General features: G+C 35.0%; 1 protein-coding gene across 14 annotated transcripts in view; it reads right to left on the bottom strand.

Annotated features, from left to right (window-relative positions):
• DCDC1 (doublecortin domain containing 1) overlaps positions 1 to 12,582 on the bottom strand; it is a 471,890-nt gene that overhangs the window by 362,071 nt on the left and 97,237 nt on the right. For all 14 annotated transcript variants that reach the window (XR_014231897.1, XR_014231898.1, XM_082343681.1 and 11 more), the window contains exon 8: positions 321 to 487. Coding sequence is in view for 12 of the 14 variants with exons in the window: in XM_082343681.1 (XP_082199807.1) it covers positions 321 to 487 (167 nt within the window). In the remaining 2 variants the exon portion in view is untranslated. The remainder of the gene's footprint in view (positions 1 to 320; positions 488 to 12,582) is intronic.

Genomic DNA, 12,582 nt, shown 5'->3' with positions numbered 1-12,582 from the left:
AGATGCTTTAGGAGCTATTCATTTTCTTACTTAAAGTAACTGTCTTTAGAATTTCCACATAAGGAGCTGCCTTCGCTTTGCACAGTATGCAGCAAGAAAAGATGAGACATATAACATCCCACAGCAAAAGATAGATACAATTAGCCCCATTATAGTTGGCTTTGAGAATACAGAAGAAGCATTTTGGCTCCCAAACGGGCACTGAGCTCACGAAATACATGTCACAGTTCCTTTATGACATGATGCCAATCATTGCCTCTATACAACCAAGTACATTTTAAAACATGCAATAAAGCAGTTTTTAAAGAGGGATGACTCACCTGTTTATAATATTTCTTTGCGGACTTTAATCGTTGGTACAAGGCCAAAAGAACTCCTTGGATGTACATCTTAGCTCCTGAGGGGCTGAAACCTTCTCCCTTAGAGACCCAAACTGGTCCCCGCAAAGGTGTGATGGAATTTTGCAGGCATTTTTCAAGCAGAGGAACTATACGAGAAAATAAGGGAAAATAAATTCTTTTGACCCAAACGAGATCCACTGCCTGGAACACAGCCCCAGTACCAGAGCTAACTCTTAACATCTATTATTTATATGTGACCTGGGTTAAGTCATAAAGAGGCAATTCCTGCATTACTAGTGGCCACCATGAAGGATGTATTTATATTGAGACACCCCCCATGCAAGACTCATAAGCTTTGTGAGCACACCTGAATAGTTCGGAAGTGTGCCTAACTAGCTGCACGGAGTGTCATGGTGTGCACTGATTGCCTTATCTTCTCATTTATCACAGATGAGTTGGAACCAACCTTGCTGAAATCTACTTGCATTGTCCTGATAAAATTGTATGATCCATGTTGTTTCTGTATATAGCTTCCCGTAGAGGGGTCTATATACCTAAAACATCACATCTGGGAATTATTCATAAAATATAATCCACACCTTTATAAGCCATCCTATTCAAGTCTTTTCACTGCCATCACTTAAATAACCCATAAAACAGGGTGGCAAGGCTGTTTAAAAATAAGGGGGAGAATCTTAAGCAAGCATTTACCGTACCTTTTTGTTTTTAAGCTTCTGGGGTATAAACTAGTCAAAGATTTAGGGATGCTATTCCAGTATGCATTTTGTAAACAGAAGATATTTACCTGTGGGCCTGTATTGCAACATCCATATGGACTTGACAGACATGTTTATACACTTTTTCACACGATTAGCTTATAAAGTCTTTCTAGTGTAAAATAGTCAAATAACATGGCAGCTAGCTAACACTTTTCAAGATTTAATTTCCCTCTGAAATGCCAGAAATAAAGAAATTCTTAAAATCTTAAGCACACTTGGGCACCCCGAAAAATGAAAGGATGTCATTTTTTTTTAACTTTGTCTTTAAGTGTATACATGTGACACAACATAAACATACAAAATAACTATATGGCTTGGCGACCTCATTCTAATACATACTTCTACTGGAAAAGAAATTAGATAGATCACCAGCAAAGAAAATACGTCCGTGTCATTGGTTATGTTATATGTTGCATATTTTATGCAGAGAGGCCTAGCGTAGCAATCTGGAAATTGAATTACAATTAGGTTCAGCTGAGCTGCTGAGTGGCTGAGTTATGCAAATTGCCTTTGCTACTGGTATTCTGCTGATTTTTGTTCTTAGTAAAAAAGTTATGCGTTTTATGGCACTAAGTTCTACAACTCTCTACCAAAGCACAATTTAAATTCTTTCTAACATATTCATCACTAAGGAAAACATTGGAAATAGAGTTTAAGATTTTCTAAGACTACTGTAAATAAAGTTAAAAGGAAATCATGACCCAGTGATTATTTAGACATCTTCAGATGTGTGCATGAAATTCACTCACCAGCCTGAGAAACTAATTCCTAAAATTCACGTATCGAAACTATTCTTACATTCCTGGAGCAATAGCTATTCTCTATGAGTTTTATCACGACAGATATCTCAAACATTTAAAAAATATTAGGTCACATACAGTACTAAAGAAATAAAAAGAGAAGTAAACTTATTTTTAGAATTATAACTCTTTAATATTTAAAAAATGTATAATATAAATCAATTTTGCTTATAATGTTTCCTAAAGAAACCCAGTTTAAGAATCAACAGTGGTTTTAGCTGGCTACAACATTCATGTGTTACTATGTGTTGAATTTTAATTTGTAAACTTTTAATCGGTACACTCATTGAACTTAGTACAGTTTTTATACATGGAAAGGCATCACATAAACAGCTGTTAAATTGAAAAAAAATTAAGTAAATTGAGAAGTAAGTAATAAACTTGAATGATTTACATCCAAGATTTAATCTTGAATATAAACCTAAGAACATTTTATCAGATTCTCTAGTCTTACAGCTTTATTCATCTGTGCTTGTCACAAAGTAACTTTCAAATTCTTTATGCCAGCCCAAAGGATTCCAGAAAAGAATTTCATAGATTTTCTAACACAAAACTCTACTCTTTTTCAGGGTTTGTACCTTCCATAAGAATTTAAGAAAAAATACAGCTTAGGGAAAAAAATACAAATTATATCAAAACACAAGCAGTGTCAGAGTTGATATAGGATGGAAAACAGCTCCCATGCTCCACATGATTTATGTAATTAGGAATACTATGGAAACCAGAAACAGCAAAGCAAAGAAAGCAGTATTCACAAGCAGGTTTTATAAGGGACTTCAGAATCTGCTCTGAACTTGTTGAATAATCTGTTCAGTATTCCAGAATCTCCCTGCTGGAAGCAGGGTCCTCATTATAACCACAAGAGTGCTAATAAAGGTTAGCCTCTGAACTAGGGATTAGAAGGCTCATTCTTTTTGGAAGCTGCAAACTAGTAACTTTGATGATCTTCTTGAAAAGGAAGACAAAGCACACTCCAAGAACAAACAATGTTTCCACTAACTAGGAAGGTACAGAAAACATAAGAAAATGATATGCCTAAGCACTTAGAGAGGAAGTATAAATAAGCTTAATATATTTGAAAAATAAAACTTATTAATCAGTTCAAATTAAAGAACTCTCCCTAAAAAAGAAGACTTGGCCTAAGATGACAGTTTTGAAATATAATAGAATAATTGATTTTTTAAAAAAGAGAAGTCAGTTGACTTTTCAACCTCAACCATAGATTTTAACATGAGTGAGAATTATTTTTTAAGCATTTCAGTGGATGTTCATAATATTCTATACTAAAAACTCATAAGTGTTCTTAACCAATGGTTTTATCTCTTTTATGTAGAGTTCTCCTTTTTCTGTTTCTGAAGCAAAACTTCATTCTGTTAAAGAAGACTACTGCGTACAGATGTGCAAGAAATAAGGGCAATGATTTAGCAGGGACAATAGACACTTTTCAACATTGGAAAGAGCATAATCCTACATGTTGCTATGAGCTAGCAAAGCCCATTATAGACACTCAATGAAAAAATTGTGTCTTTTCCAGGGAATGAACCCTGGGATATTATTTTGTGTGTAAACCATGAGCTTCTCTTTCAAACTGCTACTCATAAATATAGCCTCATTCAAGGTTAGCTGGCTCCCATTATCTTATGTTTCTTTAATTTTTGTTTGCATAGCTACACATAGCATTTCTTCTGTGTTTGAGGCCTTTATTACAGGCGTTCTACCTATTGGCTCTTATTTATAGAATTTTGCTTTCCTGTAATTTCAATATTTCCTTTAAGCAAGTCCTCAACATTTTTATTAGATAAATGATTTGGAAATTAATCATTCCTTAAATCTATCAATATGCATAGATCAGTCCAATGTGATCATTCCACGGGGATCACTTCCATCGCTGGAAAGGTGAAGTTATATGGATGATAGCTTTTTATCCATTTTGTTTATTCTCGTCATGACTGTAGGGCAAATTGAAATTAATCCAATGGTTTCAGTGGGTTTGGAGTTAAGACTGAGGATGTTGGGTAAATAGATCATGTGGCCAAAAGGAGTAACTTTACTGGACATAGCTAGTACTGAGCATTATGGGTAAATAGATCATATGATTAAAAGTAGTAGCTATATTAACTTCATAACTATCAACTGATACTTCTCTCACTCATGCTGTTCTATTTCCCTTGCATGTCTTCCCCCTTTCTTTCCACCTGTTAATATATTTTTGTCCTTCAAGGCTCATATCAATTGTCACTTCCAAAATATCCCAAGTTGTGTAGGCAGAATTAATTGTTCCATCCTTTCTGTTTCCCAGAGTATTGTTTATACTTTTATTTTTCTCTTATTGATTTGTATTAATCCTTATCTTCTCCACTCCCACTTCCATCCTCCAGTAAATCACAAAACCTTTGGGGTTAGAGGGCATGGTGTTTTTTAGTTTGGTAAAAGCAGTGCCCAATAAATGTCTACTGGATAAATAAACAGTACTTTTGAATATACTGTGGGCAGTCTTTTAGGTGAGTTTTAAGACCATGAGTACAACTATACACAATCACTTAGAATCTGTAACTTTCTGTGACCAAATGAAAATTTGATCAAACTTTGATAAATAAATACGAATGTACCAGAATTTTGAAGCACATTTAGGGTATGTACAATAGTTTTATTTTAATCTTCCTTATAAAATTATCTTGAACACTAAAGAAGAAAATAAATATAAAAGGAAAACAATACGATTTGGCAATGAAGCATTAACTAGCCAGGAGAAGACCAGAGCTGGGTATTTTAAAAGTCTTGGAAAATCCTTATGTGCTTTATCCTAAATCGTGCTACTGTGGGAAAAGGCACACAATAAAACTTAAATAGCAGGGCAATAATATTAGCTTAAGGTCAAAATAGCTATTTTAAATAATAAAGGTAATTCCTTCTAAGAACTCCAAACACAATGAGTTCAGAAGCTAATCATAAGACAAACTGTTCAGTCTTCAAGAGGACCTTATACTAAAACCACTTCGTCACTGATAAGAAGCTTGAACTTATTTGGATTTGTGATGGGTGCAGCACAAGAATTTTTGACAAGGAGCCTAAAGTTCCTCTAAAGAGAAACCTAATAGAACTTACCAAGAAGATATAGACTGGAATGTCCTGTCAAGTTCTATACCTAGTGAATGTATATCTCTCTCCAAAAGCAACACCTGACATTTAAAGAGACACTTGGCACGCTGCATTTGAATCTACTGTGGAAAGCTAAAAAGAGGATTTTTTAATCAATATATTTTTCAAGCACTGGAAATTATCAAAAGCTTTAATAACCTGCTTCCAATTAAAAATTAAAATTCATGCCAATTAAGTATCCAGAATCATAATTTACATAATATTGTAATTTTCACATTTCAGTCAGAGTACATGAGACTATGAAAAAAAGGCACTGCCCAGAGCATAATTACCTATACAGAAACTTCTATATGCTCTTTGGCAGGAAATTTCAGGTCGCAAGTCTCAAAAATACTCAGCTATTGTTAGCAGGACATCATGTGGAAATTTCCCACCAATTCAATTGAAATTTTTTTTTTAATGAAGTTGATCTAAAAAGTCTTTTTTGTATGATACAAGGTGAGTTCTTAAAAGATACCTAGAATGACGGCTTCCCATACAGGAAGTAGGCCTGGAGGGAGTTTGAGCTAGTGCCAAGGTATGTATATGTTTTATTGTTCCTTATCCAGCTTTAGGTAGTAGTTGGAAAGCTCCCAGTCCGGAAGCAACCAGCAGACGCCACTCAAAAGCATGGTCTACTGGGAAGATTGAATGATGGAGAGCATACGGTTTCCTATGTTGCTTGATTTATATCAGTATATTTTTATTCAAACACAGCTAAACTAACAGCTGCTGTGTACTTTTGTTTACATGCTATATGTCAAATCCTATTGTCCCTAAGGTACTTATGAGAAAAGATTTAGCAGTCGTTTTCTTAAATACTGATGCCTACCCAAATTTGGATTTTTCCTCCACTGAACAAAATGACAAGCACATGATTGCTATAGTTAGAGCAGTCTTTCACAGCTGCTTTAGTTTTTCAGTGATCCTATTAAACTGACGGCATATTGCCTGTGGGGTCTACAGTGTTTGAATACTGTTGTAAGCGACACTGATTTGTATGATAGGATCAAGCAGAAAAGGGATGCACTGGGGGGAAGAATTTCATAGGTCATACTGTTTTTACCTGGGTAAAATTTAATTCAGACATTGTGACCTTTACAGAACACCTGTTTATTTTAATTGCTGATATGTGGGTGAACGTTGACATTGGGGCTTGGAAGTATGAAATCTTAGGAAGTCTCCTCCGTTTTGAAAATGCAGCCTGAGTCATGTCTTTTCTTAAACTGAACGAAGTAGCTGTGCATTAAATATTCTGGCACATCTTCTGCTTGAGCAAGTGGACCGAAATGGTGTGAATTGTTAATGCCTTGCTGCTTTGGTTCACGGCTTGTGATTGATCATTTGTAACTATATCTACTCCTTGTTCCATGAAATCAAGTATGGAGTAATGGGTTCATCAGATTTTGGGGTTAAATTGAGAGTGAAGAGGTACTGTGTGGAAATAAGAGTTGCCATGTTCAGGGCTGGCCTTGTAACAGCATGGAATCTAAAGGCGATATTCAAAACCACTTCACTCATCATACGCTTACTGATTCTGAATAGGGCCCATTTGCAGGGGACATTTGGTAGTTTTCCAATACGCTTTATGCCTCTTTCTACTTCCACCACCATGCACATCTTTTTTTCATACACCCCAGTAGCACATTGGTAGAACAGGTCAGCATACACAATTCATTTATTTAAATAACTTGATTTATACAAGCAGAAGTAAGCTGGGATTCTATTGTCTGAGTCTTGCTTTTTCCCTCAACAAAAATAATAGTGTATGTGTCTTTGAAAATACAAGTATTTTGTGGACTCAATTTCTTGGGCATCTAAAATATTTGATATTTAGTAATAATGTAAAATAACTTAATTGAACTGATATGTGTACAACCTTAAGGTTATGTAAAGAAATGTTGAGAATTAACTATAATCTATCTAATCTATTTTCATGTGGTTATGGTCTATACCAATACATAATAATTGAATATATATGACCTGCTTTTGTAAACTTTAAAGCTCTGTACAAAAATTTAAAGTATTATCTTAGAATTAGTTTTGGGAAGTACAATGCATGGAACTTAATAAATAAAATCAACAAAAATTAGAAGTAAAGACCTCTGGAAATGTCATTATATAATTGCTTGCTGTTAATAACTGACACTTTTTAGACATTATTATTTTTAATTTTTGTTACTATTCAGAAAAGCTTAATCCAAATGGTGTTAACTGAGGCACCAATTAACTTTTGACCCAGTAGGAAAAGATACAATAAAAAAATAGTAAAACTAGGACAAAACCAAATACACGAAGCACTTACATACATAAGTAACATTCAAAAGCAAGATAATTGTAAAATGTCTCAAAATTCTCCTATTACATTATAAAGTCACAACTAATATAAATCTAAAAAATGTAGCTGGATCCTTTTTCTTTTTTCTTTTTTTTCTTTTTCAGTCTCAAAAGAAGGAATAGTAATAATAATACCTGGCATATACATACCTAATTCAGAGAGAACTAGGCGTCAGATAATGTGGGTAAAGCTGTTTTAGTCTCCTTGGCTGCAAATCCTAGGTCAACATATTACTTACATTTAAATATTTTACTTAGGATGTAAAATATATATATGTCATGAAAATTTTATATTTTAAATGTGAGAAAAGACTGAAAAGTCTTAATAGTTACAGTAATTACAATGGAAGTTTCCCTTTTGACATTTCTCCATGTTTGTTTCACAAAAGTTGAATCTTCTATAAAAAGCACTTTATATATTTTTGTCTATTATTCCACCTCTCTTCTAAAAACTCTCAGGAGGAAGAAAACCAATCTCTGCTGAGTCATGTTTTTTTACATGGAGAGCTTTGTAAACAATTGTTTTATAACAGGTAGTAACAATTAGGCTGTTTTCATTGGCAATTATACTTGTTACAATGTTTTTTATAATGAACTTCTAGGATCTTGGAAAATCATTAGGGTTAGAGAAAGATTTTTGGTGTTAAGAGTTCAAAGACTCAGAAATAAGAGATATAAAAAGTAGAAGCTAAAAAGATAAACTCAAGGAGAAGAGGGAAAAAGCAAGGACTTGGTTAAAAAATTACATAAATACTGAAGCAAGTTTAGCCCAACAAAACCTAGGGGTGAAGATCATATATTCATGAATGTAAAAGAGAGTCTATGTTTTAAAGACTTCAAAAGGGAGTTTTTGACATATAAAGAGTCTATGAGCAGATTAGACTGCTTTGTGAATGTTCATATCACACAATTGTGCGTTCAAATACTTAATAAAAGATGACAGTGATCCAATTATAATGGGAGTTCTCCAACTGCCACTAAAAAAACTTTTTAAAATCAAGCCTTAACAAAATTCTTAATATTCTCTATGGATCAATCGTAGAAATATAAATCAGTGATTAGTTAGCAGGGTTTCTTTCTTTTGTTTTTTGTTTTTGTCCACGCCACCCAGACCACAGCAGTGAAAGCCCAGAATCCTAACCACTAGGCCACCAGGGAACTCCCAGCACTTTTTGTTTTTGTCCAAGCAATGAGAGTAGCTAGTGCTCAAGTTCAATGTCTGGAAGTCACTTAGAGGACACTGAGGGCCATGTCTAAGGTACCCTGGAACCAAAGCAAAGTCACAGAGAGCATAGTCCCAAGGAAGGTTTGAAGACTTTTCCTGAGTGGCATCTTTCCTACACAAAAGGGCTCTTAACTGGCTGCCTTTGTGTATTTCAATCTAGAGAAATTTCAGGGCTGATTAATAACCACCAGCATTTGGCATCCTTCTTCAGCAAGAGACCTAAATTTTTACGTTTCATAAAATTTGAGAAGTAAAGGTAAATGGTAAAGGGATCCAAGGATTGAAGCAAGGCAAATGTACTTAATTTTAAAGAAGGTAAGTTTGATCTTTATTCCCTGAAAAGTTCTAGGGCAGATTATAAAATGGTTTGTGAACACTTTTAGAAAAATAAACAATAATCATTAGGACCCAACATGGGGTAATTCGCATACTAAGCAAATATTTAATGTGCAGAGAGTGAGACCCATGGGGAAATTCCCTCCATGGAGCTTGACATCTCTAACAGCAACATATAATCATTATTGCTTCCAGTGGAAAGCAGATCTCAATAGACTGTGGCTACCATCTATTGTCTTTAAGCAACGTACTGCTAAGTCTGTATGTCCCTTCCCAGATAAATGGGCGTATCTGCAACAAGGCAGGAGAACGTAGAAGGTCTGCAAGCCTCCTGGTTAAGTCCTCTATTTAGAATTCATGACTGCTTTCTTTTGATGCTTCTCTTTAAAAATGATAGAGAAATACGTCACTCACTATCCAAAACAAGACAAAAGAAAGTTATAAGTGGATGCTTCCCTAGCTTACAATTTCTTTCCTGGAGAAAGTAATATAAGGAATCAGAATGAACACACACACATATAGTTGTCCCTGTATGGGACTTGACTGTAGGCTGCAGGCTACATACCCTTCTGAGTTACACACTTTTAACTAAGAAAGCAATGCCATTTACAGGGCCCAGACCATCTGCACCATTGCGGAATTCCACATTCAGCAGAGCAGGAGAAGTACTAGCAACACAAGGGTAGTACTAGGCATTTTAGGGCATAAAGGGAGAGGGAAGCATTTTGACTAGACTCTCTCAAAGTCCTGAAATTTCCATTTACATCTAAAGGAATCTAAGTACAATGCTTCACCAAGAAGGGCATCATCCCCAATTTTTGTAATATTTTATTATAACCCCTCTATGTTATTTAGACCTGGGTTAAACATGGGAATAGAGAAGACTACTAAATCTCTGTCCTTACGGATCTTACAGTCTAGGGGACAGGTCGATATTAAATAACTCCTCAAGCAGTTTTATTAATTACAGTTGTGACAATTACTATACACAGGGTGCTATGAATGTAACAGGGATACCAGTTCTAGATAAGGGAGGAAGTGGGACAGGAGCAAGCCAATGTTGGGAAAGCTATTCAGAAGAAGAAATATTTAAAATAAGACCTTAAGAAGAGCAGGAAAAACAGCTTGCAAGGAAGATAGGGGAAGAGAATCCAAGCAGAGGAAACATATGGTAAGGTACTGGGGCATGAAGGAGAATCAAGTGTTTGAGGAACAGAAACAAGAAAATAAAGTGACTTGAGCACAGAGATGAAGGGGTCAGTAGTACAAGTGAAGATGGAGAAGCTGGGTAGGGAGCAAATCACGAAGGCCCTTCAGGCCATGATAAAATTTTACGCATTGATTCAATAGGAGCAATTATGACAGACTAAGCTCACTTTTTAAAATAGTGTTACTAGAGTGAGGCAATTAGAAAATTGTGTTTAAGTTGGAAATAGGTGAGCCTATAGATTCATAACTAAATGAACAGCCATATTCAGGGAAAACTAATATAAATCTGAAGCAGGGACCCTATTAGCATGCTAAAGATCTCTGTCCCTAATCATGGGCTACTTAACATTTTTATCAATAACTTGGACAGTGGTAAAGCTTGTATTCATACAAAATTTACAAGTGAAAACAAAGATAGGAGAAATTGTTAATCCCTGGGTGACAGATTAAATATCTGAAAAATCTTGTAAGGCTAATCTACTAAATAAAAACCTTGTAAGTAGAAATTTAGTAGTATCAATGTATAAAGTTCTGTTCACATATCTAAAAAATCAGCAGTACAAGTACAGGAGAAGGAAGTAGCCTAAAAGCAAATTGTAAGCAAAAACTTGGGGGCTTTAATTGACTTTAAGTTCAATTTAGGTCAATGATATGATGTATGTAAAAGAAATAATAATGCAAGTTTAGGCTAAATAATGATCTGAAAAAAAAAAAAAGAGGAGGTGGGGCTGCTTTACTCATCATTGATTAACCTGGAAAATTGTGTACAATGTGGGGTCAACAAAGAGGAATACCAAAAAAACTAAACAGAACAAAGAGTTACCAGGATGGTGAGGGGTCAGAGAAATAGATGGAGAGACTGGAGATATTTAAAGTGGAGAAGATTTAAATCACACTTGTTCAAATATTTAAAGGCAGTCATAGACTGAGAATTAATTTGCATTATTCAACTCCAGAAGACAAAATCAAGACTAACGGTAAAAGTTTAAAAGTTATTAGATTTTTTAAATTAAATTAGAGCTATCAGAAATAGAACAAGTAGTGGCTGGATGGACACTTATTGGAGATGATTTAGAGGAGATTCATGACAAAGTGAGGTTTTGGTGATGACCAAAGATGCTTCTAATGCTGAGATCCAAAGTAAATCAATCAACAACACTATTCTAAAGCAGCTATCAAAAAAATGTAGTCATGGGCTTCCCTGGTGGCGCAGTGGTTGAGAGTCTGCCTGCCAATGCAGGGGACACGGGTTCGAGCCCTGGTCTGGGAGGATCCCACATGCCGCGGAGCAACTGGGCCCGTGAGCCACAACTACTGAGCCTGCGCGTCTGGAGCCTGTGCTCCGCAACAAGAGAGGCCACGACAGTGAGAGGCCCACGCACCGCGATGAAGAGTGGCCCCCACTCGCCGCAACTAGAGAAAGCCCTCGCACAGAAACGAAGACCCAACGCAGCCAAAAATAAATAAATAAATTAATTAATTAAAAAAAAAATGTAGTCATTATCATTTGTTTTTTACACTGCACTATGCATCTAATAATGCATACACATCTTCAGGCTTTTAAAGTTCTATGGAATATGGCAAAATACTATTCAGAGTGGTGGTGAATCACTAAGTGACAGCACTGAGAATTAGCAACAAAAAGTAGTTAATAGTGGGTAATTTGTGCAAATTTAATTCAACAAATAATTGTTTTGAATTTTAATTCACTCATTCATTTAAAAAGTGTTTTTCATCACTTACTCTAACAAAGATTATACTTAACAATTATTATTTAAATATTAATTTTTTGCGGGTCTATTACATGCTCAGTCCCATTGTAGATATTAAAAGATTTTTGGAGTTTTTTTTTTTTAAGTATGAGAACAATATCTCTCTTTAGTTAAAGAGATAAGTCCTACACATGAAACAGAGATATAAACTGTTATGTATATATAAACAAATGTTATGACATATGGTACAGACATATGATATCAAAAGAAGTTATAAGAGGTATTAGTAAACAAAATAATGCTTGAATGTCAGGATATAGAGTGTGAAGACTGTCCTGATATGTAAAGTTTTGAGCAAAAAAAAAAAAAAAAAAAAGGATATTTTAGGAAGATCACTCTTTGGCTACACAAAGGATTAAGATTTAGGAATAGAATTTAGTCTAAGTAGTAAATAAAGACAATGTGATAATATTTATGAAGTATGAATAGCTATCTATATTTGGTATCTATTGCCACAATAATGCTGCATAACAAACCACCTCAAAACTCAGAGGCATAGAACAACAAATATTTATTAAGCTCAAGAGTCTACAAATTACCTGGGTGGTTCTGCAGGTCATAGCTGGGCTAGATCACATGTCTTGGAATCAGCTGGCCATCTAGGATGACCTTGGCTAGACAACTGGGATGAAGTGGTTCTGCTCC

Source organism: Balaenoptera borealis (assembly GCF_965194805.1).
Source record: "Balaenoptera borealis genome assembly, chromosome: 11".
NCBI classification, from domain to species: domain Eukaryota; kingdom Metazoa; phylum Chordata; class Mammalia; order Artiodactyla; family Balaenopteridae; genus Balaenoptera; species Balaenoptera borealis.
Note: the sequence above shows the minus strand (reverse complement) of the source record. Positions and strands in the feature narration are given on the sequence as shown.